The sequence below is a fragment of the Ictalurus furcatus genome, chromosome 6 (assembly GCF_023375685.1).
Source record: "Ictalurus furcatus strain D&B chromosome 6, Billie_1.0, whole genome shotgun sequence".
Taxonomy (NCBI): domain Eukaryota; kingdom Metazoa; phylum Chordata; class Actinopteri; order Siluriformes; family Ictaluridae; genus Ictalurus; species Ictalurus furcatus.
Window position 1 is genome coordinate 4,086,313 of NC_071260.1, and position 19,367 is coordinate 4,105,679.

At 39.1% G+C, this 19,367-nt stretch overlaps 1 protein-coding gene across 1 annotated transcript in view; it reads right to left on the bottom strand.

The window, feature by feature from the left end:
- Nucleotides 1–19,367, bottom strand: part of ttn.2 (titin, tandem duplicate 2) — a 177,049-nt gene that overhangs the window by 45,139 nt on the left and 112,543 nt on the right. The window contains exons 165-197 of the mRNA XM_053626263.1: nt 18,665–18,979; nt 18,402–18,550; nt 18,136–18,286; nt 16,942–17,223; nt 16,513–16,815; nt 16,090–16,395; nt 15,699–15,980; nt 15,288–15,587; nt 14,886–15,188; nt 14,493–14,801; nt 14,121–14,402; nt 13,488–13,787; nt 13,110–13,403; nt 10,059–13,013; nt 9,625–9,960; nt 9,240–9,524; nt 8,756–9,055; nt 8,355–8,657; nt 7,949–8,224; nt 7,551–7,850; nt 6,859–7,161; nt 6,447–6,746; nt 6,065–6,352; nt 3,948–4,250; nt 3,553–3,855; nt 3,151–3,456; nt 2,769–3,056; nt 2,312–2,602; nt 1,913–2,200; nt 1,212–1,799; nt 715–819; nt 426–623; nt 5–301 (exon numbers count right to left, since the gene is read on the bottom strand). Of these exons, the coding sequence (XP_053482238.1) occupies nt 5–301; nt 426–623; nt 715–819; nt 1,212–1,799; nt 1,913–2,200; nt 2,312–2,602; nt 2,769–3,056; nt 3,151–3,456; nt 3,553–3,855; nt 3,948–4,250; nt 6,065–6,352; nt 6,447–6,746; nt 6,859–7,161; nt 7,551–7,850; nt 7,949–8,224; nt 8,355–8,657; nt 8,756–9,055; nt 9,240–9,524; nt 9,625–9,960; nt 10,059–13,013; nt 13,110–13,403; nt 13,488–13,787; nt 14,121–14,402; nt 14,493–14,801; nt 14,886–15,188; nt 15,288–15,587; nt 15,699–15,980; nt 16,090–16,395; nt 16,513–16,815; nt 16,942–17,223; nt 18,136–18,286; nt 18,402–18,550; nt 18,665–18,979 (12,189 nt within the window). The remainder of the gene's footprint in view (nt 1–4; nt 302–425; nt 624–714; nt 820–1,211; nt 1,800–1,912; nt 2,201–2,311; nt 2,603–2,768; nt 3,057–3,150; nt 3,457–3,552; nt 3,856–3,947; nt 4,251–6,064; nt 6,353–6,446; nt 6,747–6,858; nt 7,162–7,550; nt 7,851–7,948; nt 8,225–8,354; nt 8,658–8,755; nt 9,056–9,239; nt 9,525–9,624; nt 9,961–10,058; nt 13,014–13,109; nt 13,404–13,487; nt 13,788–14,120; nt 14,403–14,492; nt 14,802–14,885; nt 15,189–15,287; nt 15,588–15,698; nt 15,981–16,089; nt 16,396–16,512; nt 16,816–16,941; nt 17,224–18,135; nt 18,287–18,401; nt 18,551–18,664; nt 18,980–19,367) is intronic.

Below are 19,367 nucleotides of genomic sequence, written 5' to 3' on the forward strand. Positions count from 1 at the left end.
CTACCATATTCATCTTTGCAGACAAGGGTGTCAGTTTGCTCTGAGGGTGCACTAATGGCACCAGCTGCATTCTTTGCTCTAATTCTAAAATCATACATGCAGCCTTCTTGCAAATCTGTTACTGTGAAAGCACAACTCTGGACATTGACATGGTTGGCCTTCATCCAGACCTTTCCTGGGTGCTCTAGCTTTTCAACAATATAGCCAATCAGTCTGTGACCGCCATCATATTTAGGTGCAGTCCAAATGAGTGTTACACTGTTCCTTGTAATGCTGATTACATCAGGTTTGCCAGGAGAATCTAAAGAACAGCAATAGGACATTAGATATAATAGTCAAATATAATCAATTAATTATGTAATCTTTCATTGCAAATGTAATAAATAAATAAATAAATAAATAAATCTTAAAGACCACAAATTTACCAATTGGATCAAGAGCAATAAATGCTTCAGTTGGTTTGCTTGGTTTTCCCAGTCCAGCTATGTTTATAGCCATAACTCTGAATTCATACTCGAGACCCTCAACTAAGCCAGTCACTCTATACTCCTTCACTCTCAGAGGTGTCTTGCTGGCTCTCTTCCATAATAAACTGTTCCTATCTTTGAATTCCACATGGTATCCTAAAATCAAAATTAGAAACATAGTAAATATTTTTACATCATCGGAAGACACAATAAAATAAATTCTAAACTGTAGGAAGGAAAAATTAACCTGTAATAGGAGAACCTCCAGTATCCTTTGGATCTGACCAGGACACAATAGCAGACTCATGGCGAATAGCCAAGACCTGTGGTGGATCTGGAGCCTCTGGCGCATCTTTTGAAATAGAAATTTTTTTTTATATAATTTTGTACATATCTCCAGGTCACTTACCTGCAACACTATTTTAAATCCATATTTTTAAGCTGAATTGTTCATTACATGAGTTTTATAATTGCATGCATTTAATTCAATTAATTTTATATACCATTGTAATTTCAAACTAAAAGTCAAAGCAAAAGGGAAGTCACCTAAAGCAAAGGATTTTACTCAACAATCCAAATGTCAAGTGATTTCTTTTTTTCTTTTCTTTTTTTTGATCTTAACAGCTTTTAAGTTCCTATTATTATTTGAGGCAAGTAGCGTATAGAAAAAATGTTAAAACAGTATTTTAATTTATGTAACATTTTACTTTGTGCATAGTCATGAAGATCTTTAATAACACTCACTGAATGGATGTTTAGCCACCACTGGTTCAGATCTCAGAAAGTCTCCAACACCATATTTGTTTTCAGCACATACTCTGAATAGGTACTCTGTTCCATCATGGAGTCTGGTGACTCTCATGATGTTCTTCTGAATGGCTGAAGCAACAGTGACCCACTTGTTATTTGTCGCCTGCCTCTTCTCTACGATATAGTTGGAAATTTCTGATCCACCATCATCCTTGGGTGGACCCCATTCCAAAGTAATTCCATCAGCTGTAATTTCATCAAATTTGATGGGCGCTGTGCAAATTCCAGGCTTTCCAACTACTTTGATGCATATAATGGATTCCTTGGTTCCTGCAGTGTTTTTCAAAATGAGACAGTACTTATCTGCATCACCTCTCTGACAGTCACGTATCAGCAAGGTTGTGTTTGTCGCTGTGGATTCAACAGAGACTCGTCCACTATCTCCCAAAGCAATACCACCCTTCTTCCACATGACTGTTGGAGCAGGAATGCCAGTAATTGGGATTGTGAGGCGAACCGTGCTTCCCTCCTTTGCCACATAACAAGAGTCTGGCAACCCCTTAAGGTCGCAGTCTGGAAGAACTGCAGAGCAAATGTGCAAATATAAATATATTAGACAACCCCAACAACACTGTTAAAAAAAATTAACAATGTTTTTATGTTTTCTAATGTGATAAATATAATCAAACTCATACCAATTTGATCCTTAGCCACCACAGTCAGTTCAGTGGTGAGTCCTTCTGCGGTCTCATTAAAAGCCTTAACTCTGAAAGAGTATTCTTTTCCTTCTTTTAGGTCCTTAACTGTGTATTGCAGGTGTTTGGCCTTCATGAGCTGCTTCCATTTGTCTTCACCTTCACTGATTTCTAATGCGTATGCAACAATATGGCTTCCACCATCACTGATGGGCTTCTTCCAAATAAGAGTGCAAGAATCCTTGGTGACCAGTTCAGGTTTGAAGTCTGTAACTGGTCCAGGTTGCTCTGCAATAGAACATTATTAGGATTTTATTTAATTGTGGTACATTATTCAACATAATCCCATTGAATCATTATTTAAAGATCAAGTGAGTACAAAAGTATAACAACTCTAACCTGAGGCTTTAACTGGTCCAGCTGTCTCACAGCCTTCCCCAATACCATACACATTTTCAGCGGAGACTCTGAAACAGTAAGCGTTTCCAGCTTCTAGGTTAGTAATTCTGAAAGATGTTTTGGGGCATTCAGAAGCAACACAGGTCCATGCTTTCCGTTCTGCCAGACGTTTTTCCACAACATAGCTCTTCACTGGACTTCCACCATCAATTTGTGGAGGATCCCAAGTGATGGACACATGATTTTTTGATGTTTCTTTTACAGTCAGGTTGAGTGGTGGTCCAGGTGTATCTAAGTAAGATTAAAATGGAGTGAATAGTGTAACTTACATAGCTAATTTGTAACTTATGACAAAGCTATTTTAAGGTTAAAATAGTATCTCAAAAATAATATCTTAATTAATATCTTAATATCTTTATATTTTTAATAATAAAAAAAATAATATAAAAAATAATACCTAAGACTTTGACAACAATGGTATAGGACTTGGATCCACTGCTGTTTTCAAGGGTTAGCACATATTTGCCAGCATCATATCTGTTGATGTTTTCACAATATACAAAAGTATCCCATTCAGTTGTGTTGATCATAAGACCTTGCCTCTCGTTCAAGTTGGCGTTGACCTTGCTCCATGTAGCCTTTGGTGCAGGACGGCCTCTAATTGGCACATAGATTCTCAATGTGACTCCAGCACGCAATACAAGTGCTTTCCTAAGATCTGCATCAAGGTCTGCCTCAGGAACAACTATAAGAAAATAAAAATAGGAAAATGTAGAGTGTCAAGTATCTAAATATTGAATATTTAAACTGTTATCACAAAAAAAAGACATTCAACATACTTAAAATGTCTTTTGCCATATGCTTCCCAGGAACTTCACTTGGCTCACTAAATCCAATCTTATTTACAGCAATCACACGGAATTGATACTCTGTGTTATCAAGGAGCCCAGTGACAAGGAACTTTGTGTCCTGGAGATTTTTTGCCATATTGCACTTTAACCAGTCCTCTGAATCTGCCCTCTTGACCTCAACCAGGTAGCCCAAAATTTCACAGCCACCATCATAGGCAGGCTTGGTCCAGGATAGACTGACTGAGCTGTGTGTAGAATCAACAATCTTGGGGAACGCAGGTGGCCCTGGTGGATCTATAGTAACAGAAGATTAATGCAAAATAATGTGTCTCAAAATAATGAAAATTTTATTTAAGGAAAACTGGATTACAAATAGGAAGCTTCACTTACATAGTGGGTCCACTGCAAGAGCAGCCTGAGAGGGATCACTTGGTTTGCCAAGACCAGCCTTATTGAGAGCAATAACTCTGAATTCATACTCAGTACCCTCAGTGAGACCTCCAGCTTTAATGGTTCTATCAATGACAGGTTTTCTGTTTATTTTAGACCAACTGAGTTCCTGAGTTTCGCGTTTTTCAACCATGTATCCAAGGATTGGGGATTTGCCATCATCAGCAGGGGCCTTCCAGCTCACAGTCATGTGGTCTTTGGTAACATTGGTAATAACAGGTGGGTCACAAGGTCCGGGAACATCTGGTTTTGGAGATAACATTGTGAACGTGAATGGATAGTTTATACATTTGAGCTGTGGTCCTTTAGTATAACGTTAATTATAAGATACTTACCATATGGATTCTTAGCAATCACAGAGGTAGTGACAATTGGGTCACCAACACCATACTTGTTTTCGGCACTGACGCGGAACTCATATTCATGACCCTCAATCAGTTTCTCCACTGAGCAGTTTGTAATCTGTCCATGAATGTTGGAAGTAACCTGAGCCCAGTTAGCTCTGCTTGTTTCACGTTTGTCAATAATGTAGTTGGTTATTTCAGCACCACCATCTGAAAGAGGTGGCTCCCACCGTAGTTTGACCCGGTCAGCGAAAACATGGCTGATCTTTACTGAAGCTGGGGGTCCAGGTTTATCTGCGAAAACAAGATTAAAATGTGATTTCAATTTCACTCAAGTTTGCTGCTTATATCTACAATGTTTACACCCCACTGCAAAACATCACCATACTCTTACACTGTATTATTTTTTATATACATTTATTCTTGTTTTATTTAAATGTTAAATTACTTTTAGCATACTTCTAACTTTCTGTGCTGCTGTAATAGGTGAATTTCCTTCTGGGATGAATGAAGTGATCTACCTACCTACCTAGATTCTCTATATGTTTTTCAAAGGAATAAGATGAGCACTTCACCAAACAATAACCGGCAGCTAATTTTGGCCCATGTTGAAACAGTACACAGGGAGTAAAAAGAATGTGCACACACTTTCTATATATTTTTTATAGGCATATGAAGAGCACTGCACCAAAGAACAATGGGTTAATTTTGACCCAATTTGAAAAGAGTAAACATACTGAGAAGGAAAGAATGACAGTATTTATAGTGTACTTTGAGATCTATATCTATTAGCAGATATGTGGAAAACAAATAATCCAATAATCCAGTTTTGCCCTTGTGCTTGCATGTGCCATATTTATGGTTCAAAATTACTTTGTTTTGTCTGGAAGTACATTTCTTTTAACTGTTTACTTATATCTAATGTCATCAGCCTCCAGTTCTTCCCTTTCTAAGGCCAGTTGAAAATTTCCTCTAGCAAAGAAGAAGGATATTTTTGTAGCTCTACAGGTCATCAAATTAAGGAAAAAATTTTCATTAGTTTGAAACACTGAAACATGTATCAACTATTTAAAGCAAATAAGCACCTTTATTAGTTTAGTATGTGTAGCTGGATCACGACAGCTGAGCCCTTTAAAATCTGTGCAAAATGCACTGTTTACCTGACATGTAAAACATTGTGTAACTCCACATTTCAGTTCAAAAGCTCTTTTATCATTCACTTAAAGAGCACATCTAATGGCCTAAATTCCAGCTGTCACGCCCCTTTGGTGTCAAAGGCCACCACGCCCCATGCCATGATTATGGGCAGGTCAGCCAAAAGATTAGAGTGCTTACTTGCCACTGGAAGAAAGGCTGGAGTACTTGAAATACTGCAGGCTGATTTCAACTTGCATATTGTATTTCACATATAAGGCATGATTATTATTTTTTTTTACTTTCTTACTATTGCTCACTAGTGTCCAATAGATAAGTAAAGTATTCTTATAGATTTTCAATTAAATACCAATCTCCCTGAATTAGCTACATCACTCTCCTCTCCTCTCCACCAATAGCTGGTGTGTGTTAGGTGTTCTGGCATGCTATGTCTGCCTTCGCATCATCCAGGTGGATGCTACACACTAGTGGTGGTTGAGGAGATTCCTCTCCCCCTCCATACAATTTAAAGTGCTTTGAGTGCCTAGAAAAGTGCTATATAAATCTAAGGAATTATTATTTTTATTTATTATTATAAATAAGCAGTTCCCTAGTTTATGGTGGTGTCACACTACCTGACTTAAAACTAATGCTGGTAAATTAACTTTACTTTTATATAAATTCAGACATTATTGAATTATGAGATTATCATAAGATTTAAAAAAAAATAATAATAATAATTTTACTTGTGTTGCTCATTAAATGGGACTTGTGGTACATTAGTGCCCATAGCCATTTGTAAACTACAAACTACAATGAAGACTCATTTGAGATTTAAATAGTCTACTTCAGTTAAATAAAGTCAATGTTCCATTACATATACACATTCAAATCAACAAAATGCATGTTAATGCAAGGTGTAAATGGGCTGATGTGTTGGTGGAACCATTATAATATAGCTAATGTCAACATACCCAGAACTTTCAGCTTAATGTTGCCAGACTTAGTGCCACTAGGGTTCTCAGCAACAATAGTATACTCTCCAGTCTCCTTTCTTGTCACAGAGAACAATTCTAAGAGGAAGAGATGTCTCTTCTGAGACATCTTTATGCCCTCAACAAGTGACAATGGCACGCCATTTCTCTTCCATGTAACTTTCGGTAATGGTTTTCCATAGACCTCAGCATAAAGGCAAACATTTGCTCCAGCTTTGACAGTGATAAGGTTCTTCATTTCAAGACTGATCTCAACCCGGGGTGGAACTGAAATGTGACACAAAAAGAAAACCAAAGTTTAAATCTTAATATAGCCTCAAGAATTATTAAATGTTAATTATTTAGGTCAAACCCAGGTTACCATGCTCTGCAATGACTGTGATTGCATCAGACTCTTCTGAAGGCTCGCTGATGTTAATTGCCGTCTTTGCAATAATTCTGAACTTGTATTGGGCTCCCTCTTCAAGTCCAGTGACAATGTAGTCCTCTTTAGGCACGCTTTGGCTACTTGCATTTATACGCACCCACTTCTCACCTGGAAGCTTCAAAGACTCAACATAATAACCAATAATTTTGCTGCCACCATCATGTTTTGGACGGTTCCAAACAAGGGAAACTGAATTTCTTGTTACGTCAAGAACCTCCGGTTTACCAGGTGGATCTGGTAAAGAAAAAAAAGAAAGAAAAAAAATGAATAAAGTTTTTAAAAAATTAATAAAGTTTTCAAATCTTAATACAGTAGGGTATTTTAGTAAACTATCTCCACCACATACCAACTGGAGTCCTTGCTGTAATGATCTCAGTAGGTTTGCTTGGTTTGCTTTGGCCTGCCTTATTCACAGCAGATACTCTGAATGTATATTCCAGACCATCAATAAGGCCAAAGCAGGAGTATTCAGTTGGACGAACAAGTGTCTCATTTGCCTTGACCCATAAAATGCTGTTTCTCTCTTTACGTTCAATCGAGTATCCTAGAATAGGACTACCACCATCATTTACTGGTGTCTCCCAAGACAAAACAGCAAAGTCCTTGTTGATTTTATTGACACAGCAGTTCCTTGGTTCACTGGGTGGATCTGAAATGACGCATTTAAAAAAAAATAATAATAATTTTATGAAAATCAGACTCATTCATTAGTGGGTCTCATACGTTCTCACCACATTTTGTTCAGTTTTATTTTTGATCTAATGTGGTTAAAGAATTTTAGTGTTCTTTGGCCTAGATATCCAGTATACATTGTACTACTTGTAACTCTAACACCTCTAAAAAATGACTGCCCACAGCCCATTGGTCCACACCTAAATGCAACTACTGTACACACCTACCAGAAATGGACCTCCCCATGGTGTACAGACAAGAGTTTGATTTAAAAAAAAGACTAAATATTACATAAGCGAAAGTGTGCTAAAATACTACTTTACTTTACTACTAACAAATACAGTTTGTTAGTATTATGTTACCTACCAAATGAATATCTGGCAATCATTTTTTCAGAGTAGATTGGCTCTGAAATTCCAAAGCGATTTTCAGCACGCACTCGGAAACCATATTCCCTGCCAGGGGTAAGTTTATTCACTCGGCAACTGGTCTTGGTGCAAGAGGCTACAGCAGGGACCCAGTCACCTCTGCTCACATCACATTTTTCAACAATATAATTAGTGATGTTGCTACCACCATCCTCAGTTGGTGAGTTCCATGCAAGAGTACAGGCATCAATGTCCACCTCAAGAATTTCCAGGGGCCCCTCTGGGGGACCAGGTTTATCTAAAGGAAACATATATATTTATATATTTTAGGCATGACAAAAACATTTACAATGGATATTGTTATGAATACATTGTTCTTCTTTACTGGTAACTTACCCATGATGATAATTCTGAGGATTTGGTTGACCTTAGAAATGTTGTTCTCAGCAGAAAGACTATAATAACCACTGTCCTTCCTTGAAACATCCTTAATCATTAGTGTGGATGAGGACAATGTCTTTTGCACAGAAAGACGATCAGATGTAACCACATCATCACTTCCTCTTTTCCACGTAGTGACTGGAACAGGTTTGCCAGATACAAGTGCTTCAACCTTCAGCTTTGTTCCTGCCTTTGCTGTGACCACATCAGGCATGATGATCTTTGGTCCCACTGAAACATGAATGGTAAAATATATGTATATATAGTGTTCATAGAAGGTAATGTTTATTTAAAAAAAAAAAAAAACAAAGTTAAAAGTGTTACATTCAAAATGTAACTATTAAAATATTAAAATACATACTCAGCTGCTCTTTGACTTCAAAAATTCCTTCAGCCTCTCTTGGCAGACTGCATCCTATAGAGTTTCTTGCAGCAACCCTGAATCTGTACTTTGTGTTTTCTTTTAGACCAACAACAACAATGCTCAAGTCTTTTACAACTGAGTATAATGTCCATTTGTCCTCAGGCTGACTAGCCTCCTGGTAATCAACTATGTAGCCATTAATCTTAGAGCCTCCATCTCTCAGTGGTTTTAGCCATCCAAGTGTTGCACTGTTTTTTGAAATCTCCAAGACATCCATCTTTTTGGGTGGATCTGGTTCACCTTTAAGTAAAAAATGAATGAAACACAATTAATTACATGTATTATTATATAAACAGAACCAATATTTCTTATACAGTATGCAGTATATGGTCACATACTCATGGAATCTACAGCCAAATAGGATTTTGGAGAGTCTTTTGGCACCCCAATACCATACTTGTTGACTGCCATGACCCTGAAGCAGTATTCAGTTCCTGGTGTTAGGTTTGTGACTTTAAAACTTATTTTCTTTAAGTCATTGATGCAACTTGTCCACGTCTTCCTATCTACTTCACGCTTTTCAACAATGTAGTTAAGGATTGGACTGCCACCATCATTTTCTGGGGGTGACCAGGAGAGTTGGCAAGATGTCTTTGTGACATTGGTTGCTTCCAGTTCACCAACAGGTCCAGGAGTATCTGTTTAAAGTAATATGTTAATATGTTATTGTCTGTCCTAATTTTTTATTTAAGTTCCTACAAAAATAAGAATAAAATGAAATAAAGAAAGAAAAAATCCTATGATTTAGCCTGTATTGTTTTCCTATGTATAAATGAGCTACATAATAATTATATATTAAATATCAAGTGTTATTTAACATACCCAAGACCTTAACACGAACAAATACAGCTTTCTCTCCTGCAGGATTTGAGAGTGTCAGAGAGTATTTTCCAGAGTCTTCACGTGTGCTCTCAGGTATAACAAGAAAGGTCATTGTATCAATGTGGTCCACATGACCTCTCCTGACAACATTGTCAATACCAATGCGTTTCCAGGTCACTTTAGGTGATGGCCTTCCTCTGATTGTAGCAAATAATCTAATGGGACAACCTGCTCTTACACTGAGTCCTTTTCTCAAACTGGCATCCAGATCAATCTCTGGCAATTCTGTAGTGTTAAAAAAAAATAAATATAAAAAAGTAAACAATTTAGGTATACTGTAAATATATTATATGTGTTTACTTATATCAAGGAAGATGCATCTCACCATGAATCTCTTTTGGTGTCACAGCATCTTTAAGTTTTGCTGGGCGACCGATTCCAACTTGATTTTGTGCAGCGACACGGAATTCATATTGCTTCCTCTCATCCAAATTGAGCATTGTGAATTCAGTGAGAACGAGCTGCCCACTAGTATTGCATCTTGACCAGCCTTCTTCAGGATCTCGCTCTTGTTCACCTTCCATTTCAATCTTCTCTCTCATGTCAACCAAATATCCAATGATTGGAGCTCCACCGTCATACACTGGTTTGGACCAGCCAAGTGTAATTGAAGTCTTTGTACTGTCTACCACTTTTAGACTGCCAGGCGGACCAGGAGGCTCTGAAATAGTCGCAAATTCATATATATATATATATATGTAATTTAGCCCTTTATCACATAGAATTATAAAAAGTCACATATAAATAAAATATATATACCAATTGGATCCTTAGCACAAACTGGTCTTGAAGGTTTGCTTGGTTCTCCCAATCCAACTTCATTTTCAGCTTTAACACGATATTGATATTCATGGTTAGGAATCAGGTTGGTTACTTTCATGCGCCTCTCAGAAATGGGACTTTTTGTAACCGGTACCCATCGTACAGCACGCTTCTCCTTTCTTTCTAAGATGTAGCCGGTAATGGATTTTCCACCATCATTCTCAGGAGGAGCCCACATCACAGTCATCTCATCCTTGCCAATTTTGGTGACCTCTGGTGGATCAGGTGGACCAGGTCTGCTGTATTGTGTTTTGGCAATAACAGGCTTGCTCTCCATTGGAGGACCTGTTCCCATCTTGTTTTCTGCTCTAACCCTAAAGATGTACTCATTACCTTCCACAAGGCGAGTAACATTACAGTAGTTAGTGACTACATTAGCAGAATATGTAGACCAAACCATTCTTCTAGTTTCACATTTTTCTAGAATATAGCTATCAACTTCACATCCACCATCATCCTCTGGAGGATCCCACACAACTCTGCATTTGTCTGTGGAAACACCAGTGACCCTGACATCCCTGACAGGTCCTGGTATGTCCAAAACACTTAGATTTGCATATGCAGTGAAAGTTCCAGCAGAGTTCGTGGCGGTGATTACATATTTTCCAGTGTCAGATCGTTTGGCTTTAGTCATAAGGAATTTTGAATAATCTGCTCCAGTGTCAATGCTAACTCTTGGGTTATCTTCTGTAGCCTTGTCCTTCACCCATTTTACCTCAGGTTGTGGCTTTCCTCTGAGGGCTGCCTCAAGCCTGACTGATTCACCAGCTTTAACCACTATAGTACCAGCAAATTTGAGGTCAAGAACTGGTTTTTGAATTTCCTCTTTGACAAGAACATCAGATGTCTTCACCCAGTTGCTTTTCCCACCATCATTAGATGCCTGGACTCTAAATTGATATATTTGGTTCTCAGCACATTTGTCCACCATAAAGAATGTATCTTTGATTATGCCATCATGTAAGCTTTTCCACTCCTCAGCATCCTTTGCTTTCTTTTCCAGAATGTATCCTAAGTTTGGACTGCCGCCATCATAATCTGGTCTTCGCCATCTCAGGAAAACAAAGTTCTTGCCAACATCAGCTACATGGAAATTCTCTGGTTCACCAGGTTTCTGAAGTGGATCAATTGCAAGTATAGGTGTTTTGGTTTCTGTTGCTTGTCCAGGACCACACTTGTTCTCTGCAGATACACGGAACAAATATTCATGATTCTCCAGGAGTTTTGTCTTTACCTTGCGGTTGGTGCAGTCAGAAGAGATCATTGACCAAGCTCTGCTGCTTGGCTCGCGACACTCAACAATGTAGTTTGTAATCTCAGTGCCTCCATTGTCCTCAGGAGCATCCCAGTTCACCATGCAGGAATTTTTGGTCACATATGTCAATTTAAGATTCCTGCAGGGTCCAGGTCTGTCCAGTACAGTTATAGTGATGGTAGCTGAGGCTTCTCCACCATCATTCACTGCCTTAAGAACATATTTTCCATGATCTGTTCTGGTTGCTTCCTTGATACGCATATGTACTACTGGGAAGTTATTTGTGAGAGTAGTACGTTTATCTCTTTCCACAATGGTCTCTCCTTTGGTCCAAGTAATCTCAGGATCTGGTCTTGCCTTCACATATCCAGTAATATTAATGTTGTGTCCTACACGGACAGTCACATGTTTACGGCACGTGACATCCATCTCAATCTCTGGGGGAATGAGGATATCTTGAGCAATAACTGATTCTGGGATTTCTCTTGTCTCGCCATCTCCAATCATGTTGACAGCTCGAATACGGAACCTATATTCTGTGCCTTCAGTTAGTCCCTTGACTCTATATGCACACTGTTTAATCAAATCATCTTTGTTAACTTTATCCCATTCACCACCAGCTTTCTTCCATTCAACAACATATCCCAGGATTGGGCTACCTCCATCTCTTGTAGGCTTTATCCAGACTAAATCAGCATAAGTGCAAGTATAATCCTTAACTTTAGGATTGACTGGAGGTCCAGGAACTGTAATTGGCCTACAGGGTTTGGCCGGGTCTGAGATAGGTGAGGGTCCACTAAAGCCAGCAATATTTTCAGCAAATACTCTAAACTCATAATCATTACCCTCAAAAAGACCAAGGACTCTGAATCGGAGATCCTTGCATGGTGTCTTATTCACTCTAATCCATTTGCCACCTTTATGTCTACGTTCAATAATGTAACCAGTAATCGGACTTCCACCATCATATAACGGCATTGTCCAACCAAGAGTGAGCGCATCCTCAGAAATATCAGATGCAACAGGTTTTCCAGGATGGCCAGGTGACTCAAACTGGTGCTTTGCCACAGTTGGTGCACTTTCAAGAGGTGCACCAATTCCCATCTTGTTTTCTGCACGGATTCTTACAACATATTCAACACCACTCTGTAAACGAGAAATCTTAAGATGTGTCGCAGTACTGCCAGAGCTAACACCTCCCCAGGTTTCCTTATTAGATTCCTTCTTTTCGACAATATAATTCATGACAGGGCTTCCACCATCATCTTTGGGAGGGCGCCAATCAATGACCATGGAATCTGGAGTTACTTCACGGATGTTAACTGGGCCTATTGGTGCAGCAGGAACATCAAGTACTGTGACATTCAGAGAAACAGTCTTACTTCCTGCAGGGTTAGATACTGTGAGAATATAATTTCCAGTATGATTTCTTGTGCATTCAGCAATGCTCAGAACAGTTGAAAAGTTGTCTGTGTCAATTTTGGTATTTCCTTCGCTTTTAATTTCTTCGCCATCAATGACCCACTTTGCAGTTGGAACTGGAATGCCTCTCATTATTGCAGGCAGCCTGATAGTGCTTCCAGCCTTCACGATGATTCCATCAATCAGTTTTGCATCAACCTCAACAATTGGTGGCACTGAAAATAGAAAAAAAACATATATTTAAAAACCTTTTTTTTTGTAGATGTGTGAAATTAATATTAATATTAGAAGGAAATTGAGCAAAAAATTACCAAGTTTTTCTTGGCAGAGCACTGGCACAGTGGTGTCTGGTCGGCCAAGACCAATTGCATTCTCCGCCTTCACACGGAATCTATAGGTTTTTCCTTCCTCTAGCCCTGTCACATGACATTCAGGGATGCTCACAGTCTTGAAGATGATCCAGTCTCTCTCACCTTCCTCCTGATACTCAACCAAGAAGCCAGTGATGTCACTTCCTCCTGTGCGATCAGGCCAGTTCCACTCAAGCCACACCTCTGTTTTGTCAACATCTACATGGTGCAGGTCCTTTGGTGGACCAGGTGGGACTAAAGGACACAAATATTCATACTTTTAACCACAGTTCACGTTAACTTACGACAAGGCAACACACATCCTCTGTTCATACTTACACAGCGGATTCATTGCCTTCACAGGTTTAGTTGTCTCAACATATTCACTTCTGCCAAACTGATTTTCGGCAGCTACACGGAACATGTATGATGTGCCTTCCATCAAATGCTTGGCCATAATGCTTCGTTTTTTGGATGTTGCGCAGACTGGCACCCACTGTGCAGAAGCAACATCCTTCTTCTCCACCACAAAGTTGGTGATGCGTACACCACCGCTATCTTCTGGATCTTTCCATGAGAGTTGTGCTGAGTCACTTCTAACATCAGATACTCTCAGATTTTGAATTGGGCCAGGTTTGTCTAGCACAGCACAAAAAGAGTTGTCATTTTAACAAAACAGTATAAGATTTATTCTTATTGATAAGGACTGTGGAGTGAATAAATTTTGATCGACATGATTTAGATCATCTGCATAGTGTTTCTTTTGTAAGAAGTATACAATACATTAAGATTCGTAAGATGAATATGTATATTCTAGTTATTATTCTTATTCATTTTACATTCCAATGTTCACATACAAAGTGAGGAGAAATAAACAAATATAAATAAAGAAGATGCAAAAAAAAAAAAATAGTTTTTATAAGTTAATAAGTTCTGCTTGCTCCACCTTTGTGTTATTGAGGGAATACTTACCTAAAACAAGCACAGTGCATGTTGCTGTCTTGGATCCTGCTGGGTTTTCTACAGTGAGTGTGTAATCTCCACAATCCCTTCGGTTACAGTAACGCATCTCAAGCTTGCTTCTTACTCCAGAAGTCTCAATTTCTGCTCTTGGAGGTACCTCTGTATCATTTTTCTTCCATGTGACCTTGGGGAAAGGCATACCTTTGATTCCAGCAACAATTTTTATATGAGATCCTGCCATGGCTTTAAGCTCACGGGGCATGCCCATATCCAACAGAAGCTCTGGAGGCTCTGGATTAGGAAAAAATAAATGGCTTTACACATGTCGCATTTCACACAATTCACTCTACGTTTAGTTATTAACAAGATGTTCAGACTAACCAAGTCTGTCCTGTGCCCGAACAGGCTCAGGAACATTCTCAGGATCAGATTCCCCAGCTGCATTCACTGCTTTCACTCTAAACCGGTACAACATTCCATCTTCAAGGTTTATTATTTTGAATGTTGTTTCTGGGCAGGACTCAGGGGTCTGATTAACCTGTATCCATTCGTCAACTCCAGCATTCTGGTACTCAAGCAGGTAGCCCAAGATTTTGCCTCTGCCACAGTCCTTTGGTGGCTGCCAAGACAGAGTAACTGAGTTCTTTGTTTTGTCGATTGCCATTGGATTTACTGGTGGGCTTGGAATCACTGTATGGAAAGGAAAAGTAAAATTTTATGTTTAATAGGTCAAAATATTGCCCCTTGAGTAAGAGTAATATCCTAACCACGTACCAATGGGATCTTTAGCAAAGACAGGCTTTGAGGGTGGGCTGGGATCACCAACACCAATGACATTCTCTGCCATGACACGGAACTCATATTCACATCCTTTGAGAAGATCTGGAACCCAGTATTCTGTTTTAGGGAAGATGCGGTCAGTTCCAGCACGAACCCATCTGTTTGACATTGTTTCTCTCTTCTCGACAATGTAGTTTGTGATTGGTTTTCCACCATCAGCTGGTGGTTCCCAGGAGATCAGAGCTGTGTCTTTGTAGACCTCTTTCACCACTGGTTGCTTGGGAGCATCAGGTACCTCTGTATTTGGCAAACACGGTGGGGTGGAGTATACATGTATGTTAGTAAAATTACCAAGTCAAAGAATGTGATAACTGTTGTGGAAAAAAATCTACTTACTAAAGACATCCTTTGCTTTTTTCTCAGCAGACACCAATGGATCACTTATGCCATGAATGTTCTGAGCACAGATTCTAATAATGTACTCTCTGCCCTCAATTAGCTTGGGTACTCTACATGTTGTTCTAGTGCAGGACTCTGTGACAGGCATCCAGAGATCCCTGTTAATATCTCTCTTTTCAACAATGTAATTAGATACAGCACATCCTCCATCATCCAGTGGTGGTTTCCAAGAGATGACCATGTGATCCCTAAAGATTTCTTCAAAGACAACAGGGCCCTCTGGAGGCTGTGGTCGATCTGAAAATATTTATACACATAGATATTACTTAAAATTCAGAAAACGAGGGAGGATTGACCATTATAACAGCAAAATAAAAATCTGACTAAGTCCAAAGATCTGAAACTCACCAACAACAGTAACAGTGCAGATGCCCTTCTGTAAACCAGTTGAGTTCTCCACAACCACAGTGTATTTACCACTGTGATCACGCTTAGCCTTTTCAATAGACAAGCACAAGGTCTTCTTAGTGCTGGTGAGCAAAATCTCATCATTTGCTTGAAGTTCCTCATCATTTTTAAACCATTTGATTGTTGGTGTAGGTTTCCCTGTATATCGACCTTGGAGAGTGCAAGGCTGTCCAACACGAACTAAAAGCGTGTCACGGAAGTCCAGATCAAGGGTAGGTGGCTCTAAAATGAAATATTAAAAAATAATTTTAAAACTCACGTTGATATCATATTATTTTCCCAACTGTAATGTCACATTATTTCACATTCGTATTATTTGTTTGTAACTTACCAAGCTCGTCCTTGCATGTAATAGGTTTAGTGCTGAATGACGGCTTGCCTTGGCCAACTTGATTGACAGCACTGACACGGAATTCATATATAGAGCCCTCTTTGAGACCCTCATGAACAAATTTACGATCCATTAGCTTGTTGTCAGTTGCAACACGGTTAAAGTTGTCCTTTCCTATCTGACGGACTTCAAGAACATAGCTGGTCACTTCCGCACCACCATCATACTTTGGTGGTCTCCATGCTAAGCTAATTGAATCTTTCATGACAGCTGTTACCTCCAGATCCTCTGGACGCTCAGGGACAGCTGTAGAAAAATAAATAAAGCAATTGTGTGAAATGACAAATGTAAGTGTGAAATAGCATGAAAGTATTTATGGATTTTTATTTATGCAATACATATTTATCCACAGAAAAGTCTTACAAATAGGATCCTTAATAAGAACTTCTGATGCAGTCTCAATAAATGGGCCCCTTCCGATGATATTTTCAGCAGCAATTCTGAAGAAGTAAGCTTTGCCATCAATAAGACCCTGAACCACAGCATTATGTCTGGTGACAGTGTATGTTACTGAAGTCCAGCCTCTGCGGTCAGATTCTCTTTTTTCTATTATGTAATTGGTGATTGCTGAGCCACCATCATCTTCAGGTGAACCCCATGTCAGCTTGCAAGAGTCCGTTGTTAGATTTATACCAGAGAAAGGCTGACTGACGGGTCCAGGAACATCTTTTTTTAAAAAAAAAAAAAAAAAAGAAGAACAACAAAATAAAGGTTTGCACTATTTTGTGCTAAGAATCACATCATTCTGTTCATCAAGTTCAGAGTTCTTTTCATCATGAACAGAATACTCACCCAGCACTTCCACAATTACTGCTTTCTTCCTTTCTCCTCCTTCATTTTTGGCAGTCAGGGTGTAAATACCTTGTTGATGTCTTTTGCAGTTTTTGATGACCAGAGAAGAACTGATAGCAGTAGTCTCAACAACAGCCTCTTTAGGCATATCACCATCATCTTTGTTCCAGATAATGACTGGGGCAGGTTTGCCAGATACATAAGCAATAATACGGATTACACCACCAGCATGAACAGTGATCTTCTCTTTTACAGTTGCATCCAGGTCTACTTCAGGAGGAACTAAAGAAAAAAATATATGTTTGGAATTTAATTTCTGTTAGGCTATCATCACACATTTTAGTTATAAAAGGAGATCCCAGCTAAACTATTTAGTGGATAAATAAGATTTTAAAAACATTAGAACTATTACAGAAGCCTACAACAGAAACATCACTGTATAAAAAAATAAATAAAAAAAACACTTAACCCTAACCCTAGGTTTTAGTTCAGGAGTAGAGAATCAGACGCATGGTGCTACTGTACTAGAGTACATGACAATTTTTTCTGTCATTATATTGTTCCATGGCTGGAATACTCATTAATAGTATTAATTTGCTCGCCTCCTGAGGGATATAGGAGTAACTGGCACAAAACAGTGGAAGGCCCTGATAGACCTGGCTGAAGAGGCCGAGAAGAGCAGCTTTTGGCTCTGAATGAGGAGAAAGGAGAAGAACCCAAAGTCTAGTTGCAGGGGGTGGTAGGGAGAGGTCACTGCCACTGCTTTGCCACCAGGAGGTTAAAGGAGCAAAACGTTGTTGAGCAGTGATACCCAGCTGACTACCTTGCCGCTGACCCGTGCCATACAGAACCAGTGGCACTGAGCATGCATTAACGGTGCCAGTGGGGCTTATCACAGCCTTAGTCACTGGGAAGGTCTGTATGGCTCTGGTTGTGTTAGGAAAATGTGCCAGAGTGGTATTAGGTGTAACAGGAGGAAACCTTATGGAACCAGTTGCACCAAGCATGCATTAATGGTGTCAGTGGGGCTCACTATAGCCTTAGAAACTGGGAAGGCCTGTATGGTTTTGGTTGCGTTAGGCATGTTGGCAAGGCTCAAGGATGAGTGGGGTAATCCTATGGGCACCGGCGGAGGTGCGACAGGCAGCAATGCCATAGCAGATCAACATCTACCTGTGCAACTAATGTTCTTACTTGTTCTATCCTTGACTTCAATCACTTCTGTGACTTCACCAGGTTCACCAACTCCTGCAGCATTCACTGCTCTTACTCTGAATCTGTAAAGTCCAAGCTCTTTAAGTCCAGGAACAACAAATTTAGTGCCTCTAATCTCCTTGTCTTTAGCCTACAAAGAAACAAACAGAATTTCACTAAAAGGAAATATAGATGTTTATATACTTACAATAATTATTTGTAACAATTGTAGTCATATTACATGCTTGAAATGTGAATTTAAGTACCTTCTCCCATTCCTCCTTTCCTTCTTCTTTGTATTCAACAAAGTATCCTGTGATCTTAGATCCACCATCAATCAGTGGAGGAATCCATTCAAGATCTACAGTTGACTTTGTGCAGTCTGTTACCTTTGGCATCGGGGGTCCTGGAGGAGCTGTAAAAAAAAAATAATAATATATATATATATATATCTATATATATATTTCATAAGAATATATTTTTTAGTCATTTATCAGAACCTGTTACTAATACAGAATATTGAACATACCAATTGGATCTCTAGAAACAGCAGGATCTGATGGCAGACTTGGAAGTCCACATCCAGCAGCATTAATGGCAGTAACACGGAACTGGTAAGTAGCTCCTTCCAAAAGACCAGTCACAACATGTGAAACACCAAGGGGCCTGATTCTAATGGGGTCACGGTTCACTTTAATCCAACGTTTTGATGTAGTTTCCTTCTTTTCCAGCCAATAGCCAGTAACTGGAGATCCACCATCATATTCTGGCTCCTCCCATTCAACAGTCATGGATTCAAGAGTGATTTCTGAGACAGTTGGCTTGTTACATTGACCGGGGACAGCTGTCGTAGAGGAGTACATTAAAATTTGATTACATCAAACAGTGCCTTTAAAAAGTGCCTTTAACCCTACATTCACACTGGCAACCAACTGATGACCATACATTTTCAGTGTATAACCACATTTTCAGAGGCAGTGGCAAACAACAAAAGAATAGCACAACAAGCAATATGTGAATTGAGATTTTCCCAATTCAGCTTGCTTTGCTAATCTGCTAACAAATCTAGTACAAAGTGTAGCATGTAACATACAAATCAAACTTAAAAACATTTCAAACAAATGTGATGTGTATAGAATGTATTGTGTGGTGTAGGCTATATATTTTGGCTACATGCCAAGGGAAAAACTCAATTAATTCACTCAATTTGTGAACTTGGGGCCATTTAACAA